The following is a 24,065-nucleotide window of genomic DNA, read 5'->3' as shown; positions in this document are numbered from 1 at the left end:
AACACAAGGAATAAGGCCATAATAACAACCAATAGAACAGGAAGTGTCAGCAGAGCAGTTAGCACCATGAAATATGAATGTGGCAAAAGTCCATCTGTATTTAAACAACCGTGACCAACTGAGCGTGTGCAGCTATTGAGCGTGAAGCATTTAGTCTCTCTTTCACAAAGGGCCCGAGGGCTAAAACCTTACACCCCCTCCCACCTTCATTATCCCTGCCACACTATGATCAGCACCAAATGCTGACTATCCCAGGCCAGTGCTCACAAAGCATGCTGGGAAGCACAAAAGCGAACCTTCAGCCGATCGGTTCCACCTTATTAACAGCTTGTAATCTTCTCATGTCTTTGGCCAGGCCTCACAGAGCAGGAGCTGGAGCGGAGACACGAGTGTGTCCCACGTCCTCACTTTGATGCAGAGCAGCCTTCTCCCTCTGAAAAGTCCTGCGCTGCTGTATTTTCATTGTTGACGCTGCACCTGTTTGCCCACAGGGACGGAATCAGTCACTGGCAACTGTTGATTTCTCATTAGAGTCGCACGTTATAACAAAGCCTGCAGCCGGAGCAGCTCCTGGTTGAACACTGCGGTGGAATACTTTTACTTTCTAATGGATGCGTTAGTTATTGTTCTCCTTGAAAGTTAGAAACTTCGTTGCGTTTCTTGAGTTTGGTTTACTGACGCATTTCTTTTGCACTTTCACGTGTATTGTGCCCTCAGACTTTGCTGAGGTGGAGAAAGTACTTTTAAGTAAAAGTACAAATAAATAATAAACAAGGATGTACTCAAGTAAAAAAGCAAAAGTACCAGAATAACTGTAATAGGACCGTTTATGTCTGGATTTTGAAGTTATAGTTTGTTTGTCAATCAACGGCATTCATCAATTAATTAATTATTAATCTTATAACTTCCATATATCTGTGGCAGAGGCAAAATATGAAAACATAATTTTTTTGTGAAATAAACTCAAGCACAGAAACAAACCAACATTTTTTACTGGTGACAAAAAGTGAGTAGAGTTTATCTGTGGTCAACAAATAGAACATTATGGACTTCTACGAATAATATGTCATTGAGACATAAAGCAGGACACGTTCAAATGTAAAATGTTTGCAGTTCATTAATTAAACGTTTTGCTTGTTGCTTATTTTATTTCGAAATAATTGTGTGTTAATCTGGTGACGCAGCTGAAATTTATTTAAACACATACATGTAAAATCAATACAATTGGCAAAACAAACTGTTTATTTCACTTCTTCACGTCTTATTATCTTTCGCTGCTGTGCAAGTTTTCAGATTTCATAACCGCAGGTTTTTTTCAGCGGTGGCACGTTGGGTGTATTTTTCATCCTGTACTGGTGGATTCATTGACCCAGACGTTTGGCTGAGGTGTCTTCCTGCCTGTCAGCCGCAGGAAGTGACTCCACACAGACGAGGCATTTAGCTCCCAGGTGCAGACCCACTATTGGCCGGCCTTACCCAGATGGATAGTAGTCCTTCCACCATAAAGACACTAGTCTTCCCCCTGCCCTGAAGCCACCGGTGCTCCTGCCCTGGTCCAGCCTCATCAAAAGGAGCCTGGAAGCTGGGGGGCGGATATGCTGAGCCCCAAATCAAGCTCACTTTTCTCTGCCTGGTGGATAAAGAACGTGGGGGGAGGTGCACTTTATGTTAGACACCAGCTTCTTTCTCTCTCCTCCTTTCTGACTTCTGTGTGTGTGGCTCCTTGCAGGTGTCCTTTTTTTCTCTTGACACAGAAACCACATCCCAAAAAATACAGTGAAAGCATCACGGCTTCTTTCATTACTCCGTTTAGTGCGTCTCATTGTTAGACAGGCACTAGAATCAAATTGAGCACACACACACACACACACACACACACACACACACACACCACACACACACATTCATCCTGGCTGCCTGCACTCTGTTTTCCTGCAGGTGCGAGGGCCATCCGCCTGGCCCTTTTCATGGGGCCCTCCCTTTCCTGTCCGTCTGGAATCCATCCATTCAGCTTCAATCACAGCACCAGGCGGACGCCACCGGACCACTGGCGGGGAAGGGAAGCGCCTCCAAACACATCTTTCACTTGTTGAACGACAAGAGACGAGCGGCCGGGGACGAAAGAAAGGGTCTTCCTCCGCTGCATCTCCTTCTGCTTTCATCGTAAACAACTTGCTTTCTGTGTGTAACGGTGCGGTGCTTCCCGTCTTCCCCCTGCCTTCCTTTTCTCCCTCTCAGATGGGCTTTACAAGCAGGAGGAGCGGGTGGGGGGCGGGGGGTGCAGAAAAGAGGACGACCAGGCTCAGTGTGCGACGGAGTGATGCCGAGGTCTTTTTGTGGCTCATGAATGGCACATCTGAGGTTTCCAGCCTTGCTTGGTGCCCCACGCCAGCTTCACCTGTGGTCGGAGTCAATTGGTCTGTTGTCTGCCGGCCTGGAACCGTGCCCAGCTCGCTGCCAGCCAATTTGGTTAGCGTGGCCGCTCAGAACTGAGCAACAATAACCTCCTCCTCTACACCATCAATTAACTCTCCACACACAAAGATGTATCCATTGACTGTCTGCCAAAACTGGTCTCTGACACAGTTAATACGCACGGCTAATACCTGCTCTCCGGCACATAACAAAGTCCTCTAATGGTTGTTGAGCGGCTGCGGCGGCACATTCCATTGAGCTCCCCATGTTGCTCTGTTTGTTATCTTTTATAAACATAATTAGTTCACACAGCTTTTATTGTTTATGGTGAATTTTCTGAACAAAACACATTTAGTTGGCGTAAGAATCTATTGCAGTAAGTTGCCTCGAATGTTTGAGTAACAAAAATCACAGGAACGTTCAGGAAAGTTCAGGAAAATCATTTTCAGTCTGAAAAAAGATCTGATCTCATCATATTCACAATTCAAATAACCTTTAAAGCATTATGACCTTGATTGTCAACATATGTTCACAGAGTGTTTGAATTTAAACCCTCGTCATAATATCTCTAAAACAAACACTTATTCTTTTCTTTCTGATATTTTCCTTGTCATCACTTGCTCCTGTCAAACACCAGAGAGCCAGACGAGCACATACGTGTGTTTGTAAAGAGCATCATCATGTGTTGGGGAGGAGTTGAGCTGAGGTGGGGTTATGTGAGGGGACCATTTAACTCACTTTTCCACTGTGCCAGCTTCCATTCTCGCCACACGCAGCTGTGGAAGTGAGATAAAGCCGAGCTGCCACTCTGGGAAGCTCGTGCCACCAGAAACTCTCTGAAGCCAAAAGTGATTTTCTTTTGCTTTGACTGAGATTATTTTTAATTTGACTCTCAAACGTTTTGCTGACGACAGTGGACTACAACTCTCAAGATAAACGCCCCTCGGAGGAGACTATGAACGTGCTGTCGAACCCAGTGATCAGGGCCCAGGAACAGTCTCTACCTCTCTGTGGCCCCGGGTCTGTCCAGGACTTACCACACTGCCCTCCAGGCTTCAACCTGGGCTCCCGCCTCCACCCTGCACCAATGCTTGGCCTCCAGAGCAGCCAAAGATCGATCAAACCCCAGAGGGAGCTGAGCCCCGAGGAGCAGCAGGAGCTCAGGAGGAAGATCAACAGCAGGGAGAGGAAGCGGATGCAGGACTTGAACATTGCCATGGATGCCCTGAGGGAGGTCATGGTGCCTTACGCCTCCTCGCCTTCCTCCGCCTCCTCCTCTCAGTCGCACCAGCCTGGCGCTCCTCCAGGCCGCAGGCTCTCCAAGATCTCCACTCTGGTCCTGGCCAGGAACTACATCCTCCTCCTGGGTTCGTCCCTGCAGGAGATGCGGCGGCTGCTGGGAGAGGTGAGCATCGGGATGGGAGTGAACACGGGACCGGTCCCCCGGCTGCTGCTCGCTGGAGGGTGGCCCCTCATCTCCGGCCCCAGTCAGCTCCTACTTACCCAAGAATCCATCCTCACCTCAGCAGCTGCCTCTTCCTCTTCCCCATCCTCTTCCTCCTCCGCTCCATCATCCGCTGCTGCTAAATGTCCCCTGCTGTCTCCGGGCCCCATGGAACCTTCACTGGCCCCAGTGCAGTGGAGCTCCACAGGAGCCTCAGGGGGGCCCCTGTGCCCCTGTGGAGTCTGCAGACTGCCCAGGTTCAGCCACGCAGCTGCGGTGCCCAGATTCCCAAAGTGACACCCTGAGGTTGAAGAGGAACTGAAGAATGGACTCGATGACTGTTACATGTATGCAACTTTTTTATATGAAATTATTTTTCTAACATGTTGATAATATTTGACTATATACTCACAAATATCCTTTTGGAAATTATGCAACTATTCTGTATTTGGCACGACGATGCTCTTTGTTTCCATGTTGCACTTTTCTTATGTCACAAGAGAAAATAAACTACTTTGGAGTTTGTTGGATGTTACTGAACGTGTGCTCGCTGCATATGACAGGAGGTGACAGTTCCAGGGAGCAACAGCTGGAAGTAATTCAAATAAAAAATGTTCTTATGAGATAAAAATGATCTAAATCTGCTTCCCACTGTGGGCGACAGAGTTCTGCATGAACACACAACTCCTCCAACAGTTGGAACCTTTTTTTTATCAGCGGTTCAAAGTAGACGGGGCTGAACTGTGTAAACTGATCAAACCTCACCAACGTCGTTCAGATAAACCGTCAATTTTGCATATTTAAATAATTAACATTAGAGAAACATTAAAAGCTATAATTACACTGGGAAAGAAATAAAACTAAGATGTTAGGAGAAGAGATGATGGTCACATGTATCCTATGACCCTCAGAGGGTGGTGGATATGTATATCTCTATAAAAGAATACTGAAAATGATAAATGACAAAACATAAAGATCTGTCTTGGAAGAATTGATGCATCATCAGTGACACTGAGCAGATTTCAAGTTGTCTCTCTGCAGAGCTCACGTTTCCACCAAGGCCCAGTTCAAGCTGCACCAAATTTCAAAAATCAAGATCAGAGATTTATTTCCTGGTGAAACTGTGAAAATGAAATTCGAACAATGTTAAAGAAAGTTTGTGGAAATTCCAGGACCCGCCCCCCTGATCCAGATCTGCATGAAATTTTCTTTGCTTCTTCTTTCTTTGACCCGTGACGTAGTTTTGTGGGATTCATTCAAAAGTGAAAACATTAGAAAGAGAGTCAAACACAAACCCCAAAATATTTAAGTATAAATATTCAGATTTCTTCTAAAACAAGTGAATGTGCACAAAATATGTCACAACACGTCGACCTGCTCAGTTTTGCTGTCGGTGCATCCGAAGATGTTTGTCACAGCAGGTAAATACTAAAAGTCCTTGTTAGTGTCAACGTTCCTTTATCAGTTCATTCCTGTGCAGCTCAATGTAGAAAAAGTTCTCTAACTTTTTTAAAACTTTCCACCTGTTGAGTCCTTCCTCACCGTCTGTCCCGCTCAGCTCAGAGAAGGAAAATAAAATCCTGCTTTGCCTCGTTCATCGGATCTGCGTCGCTGTAATTTCCGATCTACCTCACACTCTGACTAGAAGCTCCCTCCGCCCTCCGCGCCACCTCAACAACAGTGAAACAGTCCTCACCCCCCTCTCCCCTCCCCCCCCAATTCACAGCTCCAACAAGCAAAAGATCAAAACCCACCCGTGTAATTACTGCTGCACAGAATGGAGGCCTTTTGATTATTAGCCCCCTCTTTCTCCTCCATCCTCAAATTCTTGATGTTTCTCTGTGTCGAGGAGCCGGGACGGGTGATTTGGTGCCACTCATTACACTCACTCCACAATATGTTCAAACGCCCAGAAAATGTGTCTCGCTGAATGGACTTCACTCCTGCAACTCGCCAGCCCTCTGGAAGGAAGCAGGCGGCCTCACCCCGAGCGAGAATAAGAGGCGCTGGCAGGAGGGAGGATATTCTGCAGTGTGGCCTGCATGAATAATGATAATGAAAATGATCATAATCATAATGCTGATAAAATACTCCAAATAATTGCTACACCACCGGAATAAGAGGATTATGGAGGGCAGATATGTGAATGGTGGTGAGTGAAAGGACGGGAATCTGTCAGCATCGGGGAGGACAAAAGAGGAGCTGGATGCCATTAAGTGAGATTAAGCTAAATAAGGCTTGATTTTCTTACAAGGAAAAGAAGGAGGACGGAGAAGAGGGTGAGAGTGAAGGAGGAGAGAAGAGGGAGAGAGGGAGGGTCTGATTGATAGATCAAAGTAAGACGTCCAAACTTCACGTCTTTCATTTACATATAGCTGCTTTATGCCCGCGGAGGGATTAGCTACCTTGCTATTTTCTCCGGGTCCTTCTCCATTCTGCTGCCTCGGCCTCACCATCTATTCCCTCCTGCTCTCAGGATGGTTCAGCCCTACTTCTCCTCGGCCTCCTTAATTTCTCCCCCCTTCTCCCTCTCTCCCCTTTTCTCTCTGTTTTTCCAAGAGCCTCTCACTTTCTTGCGTTTGGTGGTTTCATTGTCGCGGCGACGCAGGGGTCTGGTCAGTCTTTGTGTTAAGCACTTTAACTCATCTCCATTTCATCACTGCTGCTCAATGGGGTGAGGAGAGCTCGTAAGACAATGCATGCACACACACACACACACACACACTCATGATTCTGCAGATTTAGCGCTGAATACTTCTTGCTCTGATTTCAGACGCAGGAAATCCACAACCTGTGGGAATTTCTTTCTGTGTTTGACCAAATGAAAAAGTGAAATTTTAATCTTTTTAGAAATATGAGAAACACAATGTGTTCAGTAAAATAATGGAATTCAAATAAAATAAGAAGAACATTAGCATCACTCTGCTCTTTCAAATTGAAGTCATCATTATTCGCTATGAGTTTGATCATTTTTCATCTTTTTATCCTGCGTTTCTTCATCTGAATAATAAAGTTTCTTTAGCATTAAAAACTTTTTTGCATCCTCGGTTTCTGCAAATCACTTTTTATTGATTGGTTGTAAAACACAAGTGTGTTTGTGGGAATGTCACCAGATCCACCAGATTTAAAACCCCTGCAGGCCTGTGCAGACAAATGCAGAGAGGTTTACCTGCCGCAGATTTTTTAATTTACTGTTTGAATGGAACAGATCGTCAAGTTTCCCAGTTTCAGAACTGCCCTCTCTAGAGTGTCTCAAATCGAAGGCTCCTTCAAATACGATCAACAAATGCGTCCTTCCACCCCCGAGCAACAGAGGCTCCCACGGGTGGATCCTTCCCGGGCCCCAAATATCCCAGCATCCATTGTGCTTTAGTGACCATTTAAAGAAGGCGCAGAGAAAACGTTGTGAGAAAACGTTTTTAAATTGAAATATTGGCTCCGGGTTCAAATGTTTAAAAAAAAAAAAAAAACAACGTTTCATCGTTTTTCATCAACCAAAGAACTTTCTTTTTTCCGTAGCTCTGTTGCTAGGCGACGGCTGTAAGAGCTGGACAAGCCGTTTCATCTCGGTTCAGCTGACGCCGTCCACGCAGCCGACGAGGGACATAGACCCGGTCTCTGAAGGACGCGGCTTCTGAATTGTTGACACGGCCACTGTACACGTACATCACGGTCCCCTAGCGGCCGCAGGGACCATGAATCTCATTTGTCAAACAGGAGCCATCATGATGAAGCTAAAGATGGAGACGGGCTGTGGGGGATTAAATGGACATGAAAGCATTCCAGTGTTTACCTACAGTCTTGTCTGTCAAACATGTGTCTTTGCATTTACAGATTTTTTACGATTCACTAAATCAACTGTACAGAACCAGCGGAGCAGAGGGACTTTCCTCAAAATTGTCCAAATCCAATTAGCCGCTCTGTGCTCCAACATGTGTCTCTAACGTGGATCGTCCACATTGTCTTCCACTGTCCCCTCTCCTGCAGCCTCTCATCTCCGAGTGTTGTTTGCCTCCAGCCTTTGTCGCACTGTTTCACAGCACTTAACCAGTCAACGTGGGGAGTCCTTGGCTTAGGAAGTCCTGAGCCATAAATTTCATCTCCACAATGAGCGGAGCACAGGGGCTGGTCAGGACCCCCATTTACTTTCTAACCCAGCTTTTATTCATCCCCTCCCTAAATAACTTCAGGCCCTCCTGTGCTGTCCCACCCTGAAATTCCTGATCCCCTGTGTCACCCCATTCTGTCTCAGACCGGGCCGATACAACGGGGTTACCGCTGAGCCCGCCGGCCCGCTCATTAAGCATCGTGTTCTCTCCCACCCATTCCAGCCCTCTGTCCTATTCACACCACGGCCCTCATTACAACTTTACAGGCCACCATCAGCCGTCACCTCATTACCCCGAACGACGGGCTGAGATGGTGTGTGGTCACCGGAGATGTATTGTCTTTGCAAAATCTGAAATGATCTCCTAAGGGTTTGCAAATTATTTTCGACTCGGTGGGGGGGGACATCAGGCTGGTTTTAAGTTGAAAGACGGGAAGGATTCGTTTTCATGTGTTAATATTCAAGGTGGCGACAGTGAAATGATCACAACAACTCACTGTGACACTGAAGTAGAGTTAAAAGTTAGAGGTTCACTTAGAGAGAGCGCAGCTCTGCCAACAGGCCCTGAAGTTCAGTCAGACACGCTCACAGATATCACAGCTCTGAATACGTCTCGTTTATTTAATCAAGATCCGTGAATTGTTCCACAGAATATTTCTGTCTTTCTCAGGTCGCCATAGAGACAACATCACGTCTGCCCTTGTTTTTCTCAAATGTTGGAATTGTGCAAGAAAACTATTATGATATGATTTTATATCAACCACTTGTGATCAGTGTTTTATTTGCCTCCATGGTGTCAAACCTCTGAGATCAACACTAGGCCAAGTAAATGTGGGACAGTGTGAATACACCACCTCCACTTTATTATATATTGGTCAGAATCAGGACAACAGAACAATAAGTAATATGTTAAATATATAATTAGTTTGTTTTAGTACACGTGATATCTGTATTTTGATATCACAAAATATACTGCGTGCGGTGGCCGTGGTAGAGCGGGTTGTTGGTTAATTGTAAGGTCGGTGGTACGAGTCCTGGCTTCTCGACATGTCAAAGTGTCATCGGTGTAACAGAGGTAGAGAAATGTACGTCCGGCCCAGTCCGCTGGTTTTATTTTGTATTAACAAGCTTTAATAACCTTGTTCACCATTAAACAGTAACTTAATTTACCTCTGACACATTTCTGCAACTGATTTGATAAACAGAAGTTAATGGAGGATTCATGCAAAGACACCATGGTCCTTTAAATGTGTGTGTGTGTGTGTGTGTGTGTGTGTGTGTGTGTGTGTGTGAGAGAGAGAGAGGGTGTGCGTCTCTGTGGTAATGAACCCCTGGCCCTCAGTTTGCCCTCTGAACCCGCGGTGGCCTTGGAAGCAGGAATTCCAGTTAACACATCACAGATCAGTTTTCTTTTCTTCTCGTTTTGTGTTTCTGTCGCTTCTCGCCAAACGTCGGCTGGGTGTCGCCGGGGCCTGACAGCCACCAGCCCCTGTCCCTCCTCTGTTTTCCTGTCCTCTTTCTTCCCTTCCTTTCTCCCGCTCCTCTGTTTGGGCTTCTCTTTCTTGCCTCCTTTTCTGCTTAATTGAGTTGTTTGGCAGGCGGGCTTGTCAGACAGCACCGTCTATGTGGGGAGTCTGAGGGGCAGGGGGGCAACCGCCATTGTGCTCCCAGAGACGGGTTAGTTTTTCACTGTTACTGCTGCATGAGTGAACATGGCCCAGATTAGCACCAGGGGGGAGCCGGAGTTACATTTCTGAAATATCGAGGAGGCTGCAGAGTTTTCATCCGATAAGTCAAAGAGAATCTGTTTCTAAACTTCATCTTGAGACGTGACTCATCAAAATGTTTTTATTACAAACTTCGGACAATTTCACTGTGAACGTCATTTAAGAAATGAAAGGAGGAAGCGCATACAAACAGATGCATCATCACACATTCAAACCTCTTGACAATATTCAAATTGCTTTATGACTTTAAGTGTCACGTGTTTGTATTTAAATTGAATAATCTACAATTAGGGTTTTGGACCATTCAGACAGGAGAGAGTCTCCTCAGATTTAAGTGCTCAGCAAACCCATAAATATCATCTCCATAGGAGAGAGTAGAGTGGTGTGAAGAAGGCAAACACTGAGTGTGTGTGGAGTCATCCATCATCAGGACAGACAGACAGAGAGAGAGAGAGAGAGAGAGAGAGAGAGAGAGGGAGGGGAAGAGGAGAATTCCCTTTTCACTTTTTCACGTAACTTTAAGAATCTAAAACATCCGTTCAGAGGATTCTACTGTTCTATAAGAAAACAATAACAAAGTGGTCACAGTTTTCTAGAAAAGTGCTTGTTCATATTTGACAATCATGATTCAACTTCCTGCTAAGTTTCTCTTTTAACGAATCACCACATGATGCTGATTATTTTTGAGGTTTTCACTCGTTTATTCGTTTATTTGTTTGTTTATTTGTTTGTCATCAGGAGTTCCACAAAACTTGAGAAAGAAAGAACAAATCATACACTGACGGTGATTAAAGATCAGGAATATTTTTTATCACTTTAACGTTGTGAGACCAATTCATAAATCGTGGATCTTGATGAAATTAATCTTGGGTATTTAGGGAACTAATATTAATGAGCGTGTGAAATTCAGTGCAGCTTGATTGAGTCAAAGGAAACTGTTGGGCCTTGATGGAGCTCTGAGCTCCACTGAGTCTCGTTGTTGTTTGTTTATCCACTCAGGTGATTTTCAATATAAAATATAATATTCAAACAAATGCTCTTCTTTCACTTATGATTGTGAAACAGGAATATTGTGCTGCAAGTTTGTGGCTCGTTAATTAAACTAATTTTAAAACAAGACTGAAACAATCAGTGTTGTTTCTATTGTTGTGATTGTGTTACTATTCTTTCGTCATCTTGTTTGTTTGTTTGTTGGTTTGAGACTGAAGGAGAAACACACTCTTCTCTTCCCTCAGGGTCCATGAGCCTGTCCATCTGCTCACACACCAAAACAGACAACCAAGGGCAAAGAGGGGTGTGTGTCTGTGTGTGTGTGTGTGTCTGTGTGTGTGTGTGTGTTGTAAATATGAGGTATTTGAAGGGTTGGGTGTGTAGTCAGTTTACATGGTACAAGGTCTGGACCAGAGCCACTAGACTTCAGCTCCCTCCCTAAGGTTGCCCTCTCCTTACTTTAAAATCACACACACACACACACGCACACACACACACACACACACAACACACACAGGGCTGCTCTGACAGCTACAACCCCCACAAACACATACACCGACACACCCGTGCCATCACACAGCCGTTCTCTTTCTGCTGACCAGCAGAAACCCTGGACACCTCAACCCAAGGACAGTGTGTGTGTGTGTGTGTGTGTGTGTGTGTGTGTGTGTGTGTGTGTGTGTGCGTGTACAGGGGTTGCTGGGGGCCACAGCTCACTCCTCCACTCCTCCAGCCTGCTGGAATGCCAAAACCAGCCGGCAGGGTCAAAGCAGGAGTCAAAACACTTCAGAGAAACGAGGAGAGGCCAGGCAGCGTTGTGCATTTTTATCACACAGATACATGATTTTGACCTATTGAACAATAAATGGAAATGACTTTACTCTGAAGTCTGGAAAAAGCTCCAGCGTAAGTTAAAAGGTGGAGAACGTGTGTTGGCTGCTCGGCCGGAGAAGAAGGAAAACTCACCTTCACGCTCTTGAACGCTGAGAAACAGTTTAGTAGAATTCTCTCTGTGTGATATTAGTACAAGAGGAACTACGAGGTATTTGTGAGCCTCGTTAAACACAATGCAAAGATTAGAACAAGTAGATTGCTGAATGTAAGACGCTCACCAAGGTCTTTATTGAAACTTGAACAAAAACTATGACACGCTGCAGATTAATTCTTTCTGATTGATTAAATCAGTTAATGAAGAGTTGAGCAACATTGTTCACGTTTCATCTGCACAGTCACAAACAGGAAATAAAAATAAATCCACAGAACAAGTATGTTTTAAACCTTTAAGTGTCTTTTTTGTTCGGGTTGATTGGACAAATTCTGCTCCGATTATTTTGCCAAATGATCGAGTATAGTGATCTCAAGATGAAGCACGATGCACGATGAAGTCTCATAACAAATGTTCTGCTCATTATTCATCGCAAACATCTTATTTTAACGTGTTTAAGGAAATACCCGTCAACAGTTTTCGATATTCAGGTTAAACCAGAGACAGACATGGAGACAGTCTTCTGTGAGCTTTATTTTGGAATATAAGTTAGTGTGATGGGCACCAGAGAGCACAGTATGTGATTGTGTTTGCGTTTATCGGTGTGTGTGTGTGTGTGCGTGCTGGGCAGTGTACCCACCATCCTGAGTCCTCTGTTGGGAAGGGCACGGTCCATTCCTCCTGTGTGCAGGTGTCATGGTTGGACCTCTTCATTTGCATACATTTGCATGCTGTCAAACGGAGCTGCTGCTGACAGCTTCCAGAGCCGACTGTCTTCCTGGACCCCGGCCCAATCCTGTCGGCATGGTTACACGGGATGGGCAAAACGTGGCACGGCAGGCTCGCGGCCAGGCCGACGACTCTCGACGAGACGTCTTTCGGTGGACAGACGTCAACTCCAATGACCTCCAAATGTCTCTGAGTGAGGGCAGAGGAACATGTATGTATTTACAGTGTGTTGGTGCACAGCGATGTAGAGACACGGTGATTCTTTGTACCACAGAAACTACACAACGAACCTTTTGTTGATTCTAATGATAATAATAACGCACGTAGTTCATATAGTTTATGGTTGTGTATTTGAAAGGGGATACGCAGTATTCGCAGTACTTTTTTCAGTGTCAGGAGGAAACTGGGGATCAAACCATCGGCCTTCCGGGTAGTGGATGACCCTCTCTACCTCCCGGGCCACAGCTTCCTTGTCTCATCCTAAAATGGAGACTCATGAGAACCAGTGCGTGAATTTCTATGGTAACAGCCTCTCACCTTGTGTTTGACCAGCGAGTGCAGAAAACTCCTGAACCATCAGAAAGGACGATGATGTTCGAAGGATCCTGAGTTTCTCAATCAAGTCCTGGTTTTTCTTTTCAAATTCAAACCCAACACACTCAGATGTGTCCTGATCAGAAACATCGTGAGGGACATGAAGGACACAGCGGCACTGTGGTGCAGTGGTTTTCTGGGATTCGCTCCAGTGGGTCGTGATCGTCCCATAGAGAATAGATGGACAGTTCTACCAATCGAGACACATCTTCACTCTTCACCTTCTTTCTCCTCTGAAACACAAATACCTGAATCCATTGGAGACGTTTCCACCGTGTCCCACTCCCTCCATCATTTCAACCTTTGAAACACAAACAATGAAACTGAAGGTGAGTTCACTGTCCAGTCCCTCTCTGTAAAAATAACCCGCTGTTTACTCTCCTCCCTCCCTCCCCCCTTCTGTCTCCCTCCTCTCTGCTGTTGGCAGCAGTGCTGGGACCTTTCAGAACAACTTGTTTGGCCCCAGGTTTCTGGACATTAGGCGCCAAGAGACACAGAAGCCAGAGAGTCAAAGCTCTCTCCCGCTCTCTCTCGCTCTCTCTCTCTCTCATCTCTGCCTCCTCGGCGGGTGTTTGTCATCCCCCGCTGAGCCAAACAGACGTGTGTTTACCAGTTTACTGTAGCTGGCCGGGGAGGCTTGTCGGTGTGCAGGCCAGCGCTTTGTCTCTCACACTGTGAAACACAACAGCAGTTAGACTTCTCCCTGACAGCATGCTAATCGTCTGATTTAACTCTCCCATGTTTAATCATGAGGGGAAACGGAGGGAGAGAGAGATTATGATAATTGGTTCAAAGTTCTTTTGTGTTGTGATCCCATCTGTACACTTTTAGAATGAGGGTGTCACTTTCAACATGTCTGTTTCTTCCCGGTGCAAACAAACATGCAGGAGGCCGAGGTTTGATGTGTTGAGTTGTGGCTTCACTTTCACTTTTCGCTCTGGAGCTTGAATGATGTGTCCGTCTGTGTGGGAGGCTGGTGTGTGTGTCGTCCACTCGGGATTGGTTTGTTTGAAGTAAAGGACGTATCGTGGTCGAGTTGTCGTTTTTTTTCTGCCTCTCGTTGCTCAAAGATTCTTTGCAACACAAACGCAGGCGGATCTACGATGGTGAGGAAGACGACCGAAGGAATTTTGCATCACTGGACCTGATGCAACACGATGCAACAACAAGAGGCTGCAGAGGTTGAAGGTGATTTGTTGATACTGTAAGTGGGAGGAAATAGTGGGTGGGGCTGCGGCTACGTCCAAGGTTATCATGTGGAGACCTTTATTCACAAACACTCTTGTGAGGTATCTGGTGTTTTTAACAAGGTACTAGAATGAACCAATGGTTTAAATGTCACTAACAGCGTTGGGTGTAAAAATTAGGCCCTTCAATTGAAAACAAAGGTCATAAATGCTGTCGTGGAGACGTGTCGTCCATTACTGGTGGACGGTCGACAGCAGCAGCATCAGTGTGGGACTCTCAGTGAGTTGTGTTGCCGTGAACATGTGAGTTTTACAGACACTACAGTGTGACAGGCCGCCACAACAATCCGCTTTCTCTGTGACACAGACAATGGTGGGACTGTTCCACCACAGACGTACAAGTGTCCCAGCCATCTGTCTGCATACCCCCACAGTACAAACATTGTCCTACACACACACACACACACACACACACACACACACTGCTGCCACCCCCCAAAACACACAGCAACCCCACTGTCATACATGTACTTTGTACTAACAATGCAGAAGTGTTAATTCCATTCACAGACAATTTTGAATTTAGATTCTAATTTATTTCTTAAATGTGGAACAAAATCTCTTCACACTGAGCTGCAGGAACTTATCGAGACATTTTTATATTTTAAAGTCGTTTGTATTTATCAGAGCGATTTATAGCGATATAAGCTTTTATATATTATTTCAAGTTATAAAAGACCAAATGACTTTTAATGAGCTTCATGAGAACAAGACTTGGCTCTTTATTAAATGCATATGAACTCAAATTAATCAATTTCAACTAAATATATCAGATATTAGTTTTTCTTCTTCTCAGAGGTGACGCCTCTGAGTATTTCTGAGTTTTAATAAACAAGCGAATCGAAGACGTCACTTTGGACTTTGCATTTTTCTCAATTTCAATCAATCGATGTTATTTCTAAACTCCATATTCACAAATCACAATTTGCCTCACGGGGGCTTCACAAGGTGCAACACCCTCTGTCCTTCAAAAACTAAATCAAACAAACTGACAATTGATAATTGGTGAAACTAATTATTTGTATTCATTATGTGAATAATGGTTTATCACATTCACAGAGAGACTGACATTAAAAAAAAACAGTGACTGAGTGGCCTGTGATCTCTCTGTTGGTAATGACATGGCAAGGATCTACTGAAAGAACTGTCAGGGGGCATCACACACACACACACACACACACACACACAATCTTCAAGTCTAAAGAGACTATATACGGAGCAGAAACAAAGAGTGTGTGTGTCTGTGTATGGACGCGTGTGTGTGCCAGCAGAATAAGATCGGGTCACCATACAGTCTCTGTGACAGTTGAGTATTGAAAGGCGGCTGCAGAAGAGAGAAGCCTCTGTGTGTGTGTGTGTGTGTGTGTGTGTGTGAAGAGAGTGTAAAACACAGAAAGAGATAAAGACAGACTTCAGACACATCCATCGTCCGTCTCTGTCTGAGGCGTCACATTGTCACATTTTACGATTCAGTGTTCGTTTGCTTTGTTCTGCTTCAACAAGATTAAAGATGAAATTTCAGCTGTGAACTATTTGAACATCACTTGAAGTCAGAAACTTTTACTTGCATTTGAATATTTCTTGACTCATTGTGTTAAAATTCAACTTATTTCGATGTGAATCTAGAACAGCAGCAGTTTAGCGATGCCCAGGATTAGCACTGAGGTATAATGCAGTGCGGTTGAATCACTGTCAGCTGATGGATCCAGCCGTGGAGCGGTTTCTTAACTTCATGGCAGCAGAGCTTGTTTTGAGATGTGTGTCATCTTTAAAAAGCCGGAGGTGTCAAAAACTATTTGTTGACACGTGTAGCTCCTCCTCCTCCTCCATGATAATCTGACTCGTTCACACCTCCGACCGGTGAGAGACGTGTTCGAGACCCTTGATGAGAAGGAGCCTTCTCTCCTGCTCCAGTTTTATTTTGCGTAATCACGTTAACTGACAAACCAGCACAGGAAGAACTATAGCTCCATGGTGGAGGTTATAGACGTGTCCCTCGAAAATTAAAATCTGTCCCACACAGACACTGAAACACTGTCTTTGTGTGTGTGTGTGTGTGAGAGAGCACATGCATGTTTTGTCTTCATTCAGCGTGTCATACAAAGGCACAGACACACAAACACAGCCTGCGAGACCAAACACACACCTGCAGCCAAACCCACAGAGGAGACACTCATGTCGTGGCCTGAATAGTCTCACTTCTTTCTTTTCTCTCTGTCTTTATTTATTTATTTATCTGCCTCTCTCTCGCACTATGAGCGACAGGCCGACCTCTATCATCCGCGCAGCATCGGCGTACAGTACACAAAGACGGCCCTGTGCTCGCTGTGAGAGACAGTTGGCGGTAACAGTGTAATTCACAGTGAGTGCTGTCACAGTGAGGGAAGCAGAGGCACATTCACTGTGTAACAGATGGCTCATACATGCTGCTGAGCCTCGAGACCTTCCATTCTCACTCTCAGATGTTTCGAGGGGCAGCAACTGTCTCCATGTTGGTTTGTGTCGTCTCCGCTGAAAGTTACGACGAACGGACGCCGGGCGATAAATAAATCTGGTTCTGTCCTGAAGAAGGAAACAAATCTGGTGAATCCTCCAACAAACAAACGGATGGATTGAAGGTTTCCAGGCCTGAAAGTCTGAATCAAGCCTCATGTCTTTGTTGCATTATTTACATTTAATCTGGTTTAGTTTTGGTTTCACAGCGGACGAAAGAGTTTTCTACGACACACGTGCGTCCTGTTGTCATCACCTACCTAAACCTGACATGGATTGGTTTGTAGATGGCGTGCGTCCGACGTCGGCCTGTGTTCCATTCGGCGAGAAGCAGCGTCTCTGTTTGAACGGTTCATTACGTTCTCACGGTGCTGCACACTCGTTTGAACGCATCATTCCAAAGCAAACATTCTCCGTTTCTTCTCCTTTACTTCTTTGGTTCAGTGTCGTTTCACCTGCAACAAAACTTTTTGGGTCGCGACTCAAACTTTCCACAGAATACTCTCGTCATCTTTTGTTTCATATTTCACGTTAACACACAAACCAAGAATTATATCGAACGTATCTAATCACCTCGACTTGTACCTGCCAGATCAGCACATCATCCGTATAAGACGGATTAAGAACTATAGAGACCCGTGTCTGGACGGTGTTCCCTAATTAGCCGGAGCGGCAGCCATTTCTACTGAGGCTGTTGCCGACATCTGAAACAACAGCCAGTGTATTTAGCAATTAGCTGCAATGTGGCCAAATGGGAGTGGGAGTGTCCTGGCGGAGAGGGAGAAAACATCAGGGACGAACCTGGAGACGGAGCAGGGTAGAGACGACTAATTTCCCTCAGGAGGACTCAGATGCACACTCAGCAGAAACACATGAATACAAAATGTATCCGCACATACAGACATATGCACACCGACACACACACACACACACACACACACACACACAGCACGTCTTTGATGCAGTCCCAGGGGAGTCCAGGCCCAACCCCAGCTGACTGAGTGCTGACCGGTGTGTTGTGTTCTCACTGTGTTGTGTGTCTCTCGTCTAATGAGGAGGTGCCAGTCCCACCAGTTAATTTAGCAGAAGACAATCGGACAGTCGCACACCGACTCACACTGACTCACACTGACATTTATAGGCAATTAGGACCTGCCTGAGAAAGTGTGTGTGTGTGTGTGTGTGTGTGTGTGTGTGCTAGGTGCAGCAGTTAGGTCAACAGTTTTAAACTGACAGAACAGCCCTGCAGCTAATTTTGTTTGCATACAGATAATGGGGATACATTATTTTAATTGCACTCTGACTTGTAGACATTAAACTCCCAACCAGTGAGAGGATATATGAGGGATGGGGGGGGGGGGGGGGGGGGGGGGCTGTGATTGTACTTTACATTATTATTATTATTATTATTAGGACTTTACTGATATTGTCTAATAAGATTTTATGAAGTATTTGTTTTAGAAATTAATTTTGTATTAATATTCTAAGACAAGGTTCAGATTTTTTGAGCCTCAGTTTATTCTCACCTCAAATATAAAAGATTCAGTAAAATGCATATTTTCTCTGCGTCGCCTTAAATTCAATCACGTTGCATCGAACTCTCCACAAACTTGTCATGGAGTTCCTTCCTGGGTCAAACAAACCAACAGCACGTGCTTTGTCAGTTTCTTTGTCACTAGTTTGTCAACAGTTGTTTTTGTTTTTGAATTTTCTGTCCTTACACGAACTCATAGAATCTCTCACAGCACATCGAGGGCCACCAAACAGCGCGGAGCAATGTCGAAGCGCTCGCCGGGTAGGGATCAAACGTGTGATGTAATGCTGCTTGCATCACACTGTATCTCCCCCAGCTGATGACAGGCAGGCCTGTTTCCCCTGCCAGCACAACCCAGCTGCTATGAGGCAATGTAGTCTGCCAGGCACAATACGGCGCGTCAGCCCCTCAACAATGGACGACTTGTGCTCCCTGGATGGCATCATTGTCACAGTTTATACATACATCTATGTATATATATATATATATATTATATATTTGGAGGGAAGGCTTTGTGAGTTGTTGTTTTTTGTTATTGTTGTTTTAGCTCATGGCTCTCTGGGTTAGCCGGTTATTAACCCTCGCATTGTTGGCTGAGAGACAATAGATGAGGTGCGTGATGATGCACGACACACACACACACACACACACACACACACACACACACACACACACACACACACACAGAGTGGATGTGGGTCATGGGAAAAAGAAGGGCTACATGATGGTGCTGTTGAGAATATGAAGTTTAGTGATGCTAAACCAGGTCAGTGGTGTCAGACACAGTAAACCAAGCTGAAGTCTGTCTGAGGAGCGGAGCTGCAACACTTGGTGCTCAGTTTGTTTTCAACCGTGACGAATGTCGATCCAGTGACGTCAAAGAGGTATTGAATTCCGATACGGGTCAGAGGGCCGTTAAGACTGAGGTCGCATTTCAAAAAATCTGATCTGTATCTGATTTAGAATTCAAATCGGATTCCATGTGATTTGTACAATCAGATGTGGGTCACACAGGAGGAAAAATCAGATCGGGGTCACTTGTGCTTGCTGTGTGAACGAGGCCTCAATGAAGAAATAACACAATCCTCCTCTCATAACTGAAAAGATAGACTCTGAAGAAACTAACTGGGATGTGGTTTCTGGATCTGGACTTGGTCTGAAACGTCCCGTAGCTTAATTTTAGCAAAACTGTAAATAGACGTGAAGTCACACTGACACTTTTCTATCTAATCTTTTATTGTTCGACCGCATCGTGGCATTCACCAGTATTATCCCAGAGCTGTGCCCAGGATCTGGAAGTGTCCGGAGTCACTAACTCAGACGCTGGTGACACCAGTGACGGCCTCACGCCAAAATGTTCACAGAGCTTAGATCAGTCATTAAAAGACGGGAGAAATATTCCCATGAGCCATTGCATCTCGTTATTAAATAATCCGCACAGGACAAAACCGTTGGTTGATAATTATTTCACACGACACTACGGTTGTTTGACACATGTGATCATCAAATGAAAAGCTGAGATTGACTCGTGATTGATCAAGCACATGTATCGGCGAGCCGTCGTTACCATGGTTACATCTATTGATTATCATTTCTGGATTGTGGGAGGAAGTGGATGATGATGATGATGATGATGATGATGATGATGATGATGATGATGAACACCACATGATCACAGTCCAATCAGAGCCACTCACAGACACTGACCTGAGACCAGTCACACTTTCCCCAATTAGACGGAGTTTAATCCCAGATCCGCTCTCACTTGCGAGCGTGTGAATGGACGTGTGATTCCCCCCCGTAGGAGAGCGTTTGTCCTTTTTTAGTCTTTCAGCCTCACACATGTGTTGTCACAAAGTAACTCCTGCTCCGTCCCCCCTTTTCTCCCCCTTGCTCCCCTGATGTAGAGTTAAAGTCATAATCCCTCCTCCCCTCCCTCACCCCTCCGTCTCACCACCTCCCTTGAGCTTTGCCCGTCCTCATTAGCGAGTATTTTTCCCATGTTTGCTAATTGTGTCCTGCTTTTCGCACCACCTGCCCCTCCCTCGCCCTCCCTTTTCCTCCCTTTCTCTCCCTCCTCCTCCTCGTCCTCCCCTCTCGCTCACTGTTTCTCTCCCTCTCTCCTGCCTCCCCTGCTCGTCTGTGCACTCTAACAGACACTAATTGTCATCATAAGGATGCGTTCGCTGTCACAACTGGAGAACAGACTGCCGACCGACAGCGCGCAACCTGGCTCCTCTGGCCCCTGGAGGCCTCTGCACCGGTGCCGGGGGCCCACAGGACCTGAGCAGGCAGGAAATTCTCCCTGTGCAAGTGTAGCTAATGAAGACAGGATGAGAATGTTTTACCTGGCTGAGAGAGAGAGGTAGTGAACTCAACAAGGGCAAACTGGGAATTAACTGTAAATGAGAGGAAGGACAGATAGATACAGTGGCTGCCTAACGAGGTACGACGATGTTTATAACAACAAGACGACAGTAACAGAGCAAGACTGACAATTATCTTTACTTGCTTCTGTAATTTCCATAAAGTTATTCTAACTTATCTCCAAAAATCAACCACAAATTTATTTCAATAACAACGTTTCATCAAAGTAAGTTTCTTTAAATCAAGTTTCTTCTTAAATGTTTGTTAATTTGCAAGCGTTTAAATGTGTCTCTCAATAAAACCAATAACAAAAGGCCTATAGTTTGATGATGTTGCATTATGGGAGTTGTTGTCTCTTCTTCTTGGGTCACTTGGTTCCTCTGTGCGGTTTATTGAGAGAAGCTTCAGCCACTGGACGACACAGCGAATGCAAATAAATAATCCTGATCAATTACGAGCGACAAATACAAACAGGCTGACTGTGTTTTCCTTCATCATACGTTGTTTGAAGTTGCAGCCCAGAGTAAAGCGGACGTGACACAAACATCCTGTTACCTCGAATAAAAGTGGGGTTTGAACATTGTTGGAAACATGTTGGATAATTTAGTTAAAGACAATAATGTATATACATCTTTAATTTGTCTTCTTTAAACCTCAGTGAATGAGTGAGCACACGCAGGCTCCTGTTTGTTTCTGTCTGTGTGCAGGCCAGCATGTGTCTCCGTACATGCACATGCAGCCAATGTGTGTGTGTGTTTGTCTGCAAGTGGGAATTCGTGCTTTGTGGCATGTGTGCCCTCAGCATGGGGCCAGGGTGGGCCCCGTGCCGGCCAGCTGGAGGCTCAATCTGTTGAGGGGGTCCACTGCTCTGTGGTGGGAGGTCGGCCGGACCCATAACGACGCCCCGACCATTTGCCCCGGCCTCCCCTCTGACCGAGACGTGCAGCTTGGCAGGCCCAGCCAGGGTCTGACAGCTCCGCACAACCCAGTCCACAAGACACTGCAGAGGAGGAGGAGGAGGAGGAGGAGGAAGGCTACCTAAACTGGATTTAGGTGTGAGGAGGGGCTGATCGCAGGAAGGCAGCAAAGACAGCAGCAGAGTAAGAAAGAAACAGGGACTGAAAGAGGGTGAGAGATGGAACGAGTAAAAAGAAAGAGACGTAACATGTGAGTTGACATCAAATCGTCTATCAGCTGACGGGACAACAGCCAATATCTGGGCTCAGACGCTGTCTTCTGTTCACCGTACAGCCCGACTGTCACAGGACACAGAGACAGCTGTGACGTTTGTCCAGTCCAGAGTTTCACATTCACTCACAGTTTGATTCACTCAGGACAAATTGATATTTAGCTCAACTGAAGATAATTAGAATTTCAATATCCAGTTTGTGATTGCGGCATAAAACCAACTGAAGTAGCTTCATAGTGACGCTAGTTTATTGTCCTCATTACCTGAGAGGAGGAAATGTAAGTGAGAATTAAACAAAATCTACAGAAACGATCTTTTCAGGGAATAATTCTTTAATCTTAATTCAGTGCAGTTTGATTGAATTAAAGGTGAATGTTGGTTTACACAGAAAACATTCTTTTGTGAGTTGTTATTTTTCTTTTTTAATATTTAATTGATGGTATCTTTTGTGTGTGTGTGTGTGTGTCTGTGTGTGTGTGTCTGTGTCTTATGGGTCCAGACTACGTCTCCTCTCTTGCTGACAGTTGATGCAGGGCACCAGGGTTACATCTGAGGGAGTGTTTTTAGCGGTCACCAGTATACAGTGGGGACGTTATCGCTGGCACCATCTGGTCATGAGAGCCAACGTTTATCTGGCTCAGTCTTGGCCAGTGTCCATACCTGCTTGTTACACACACACACACACACACACACACACACACACACACACACACACACACACACACACACAGAATCTCTACTGATCTAATTATCATCTTCCAAAAATTAAAAAAGACACGACCATGACGTGAAGGTTTGAAAGACATTTGAACAACATTCAAACAAAGTGTGTCAATTTTATATGTTGTGCAAATGTTCACATGCCACAGGCCACTGAGGGCGTCGGGGTCATCGGACCTTCAGAATGATTCTTGTTGGCTCGTGGGCTCCTACACACACACACACACACACACACACACACACACGTGCACAGGGGGGTCAAGCTACCCTAAACGACAGGCTGAGAGCAGATGTCCGTCAACCCTCCCAGTCCTGTTAATTAAGCAGCACCACAAACACCAAGGAGGCAACTGAAACACACACACACACACACACACACACACACACACACACAGTCCCCTCCCTGCGTTTGACTCATGTAAACTTTTCTCCCGTGTCTCTGAGACGTGCTTTAAATCCTGTGTTTGTCTGAGCTTTGACACGTTTTTTATGAAACAGAGCAGTTGGTGGAAACATGCGCTCGGGTCTGTTTCACAAAAGCAGCTTGTGAGCACGGCGTGCTGTTGGGCCGGCGGCCTCTCTGGCTGACTTTGGCATCATATCAGGGTCGCTGCTGAAGGGCCTCAGTGTTTCCCCCTCCTCTATTGTCATCACAGCGGGCAGTGGGGTGAGGAACGGGATTGTGTGATCCAATGAAGCGTGCGGTTATCGGAGACTTCAGCTCCGCTCATGGAGCTGACATCACCCGATTGCCTCAGTTTGGCGCCGAGCGTGATGCACAGCAGCTCACTGAGGACGGGAGGGAGAACCCCAAAATAACCGCAGAGCCTGTGCGGTCAGTGTCTTCCTCTGTCTGACCTGAGCTTTCTGACAAAAACACATCAAGCTCTGTTTCATTTTGAATTAGTTTTCTGTACTTCAAAACATTTGAAGTTGATTGGACGTGGATTGAGAAGTCGACACTCATTTCACGATCAGAATGTCGTCTTCTTTTTATTCTTCCTGTTCTCTTTATTTCTAATTACTGCTTTTACTCGTTGCTGTCTTGTGTAACGTTTATTTATTAAAGTTTGAATTGTCGTGTGAGAGTACGTGTCTGTCAAGTACATTGTCAACCTTGTTGTCAAAGGTACTACATGAATAAATATGACTGTTTTGTTATTATTACAGCTCTGGCTGTGCTGACCATGATCCCACCGTTCTGCCCCCTTGTTTGAATATTATTTAGTTGTGCATTTGGATGTTGGGTCATGTTGTGAATCTTTACTGGCTGACAATGAATTTAAGAGCCTGGAATATTTGATATCTGTGTTTTCCTAGGTTTTCAGTGTGTTGAGTAAATGTTCTGTGGAGGGTGAAGTTAAACAATGAGCGTCAGTGGGTCTGTGGGGCTTCACCTGATGCAGAAGAGACACCTCTATCATTTCAGGGTAACAGCAGAGCAGCAGATCTGTCTCAGAGGGGTGAGGTGTTATCACACTGACTCTTCTGTGCAGCTCCACTGAAGAGAACCAGGTCAGAGA

At 45.4% G+C, this 24,065-nt stretch overlaps 1 protein-coding gene across 1 annotated transcript; it reads left to right on the top strand.

The window, feature by feature from the left end:
* The first annotated feature begins 2,284 nt into the window (after positions 1–2,284).
* On the top strand, positions 2,285–4,397 carry olig1 (oligodendrocyte transcription factor 1). Its single transcript, XM_020110923.2, has one exon. It carries the CDS (start codon positions 3,371–3,373, stop codon positions 4,154–4,156), a length of 786 nt encoding a protein of 261 aa, XP_019966482.1. The 5' UTR covers positions 2,285–3,370; the 3' UTR covers positions 4,157–4,397.
* Positions 4,398–24,065: the final 19,668 nt, after the last annotated feature.

Source organism: Paralichthys olivaceus, chromosome 10 (genome assembly GCF_024713975.1).
Source record: "Paralichthys olivaceus isolate ysfri-2021 chromosome 10, ASM2471397v2, whole genome shotgun sequence".
Taxonomy (NCBI): domain Eukaryota; kingdom Metazoa; phylum Chordata; class Actinopteri; order Pleuronectiformes; family Paralichthyidae; genus Paralichthys; species Paralichthys olivaceus.
Note: the sequence above shows the minus strand (reverse complement) of the source record. Positions and strands in the feature narration are given on the sequence as shown.

Bases quoted from the DNA above. Each gene is read 5' to 3' on its own strand.
- olig1 (XM_020110923.2), top strand. From the start codon at position 3,371: ATGAACGTGCTGTCGAACCCAGTGATCAGGGCCCAGGAACAGTCTCTA.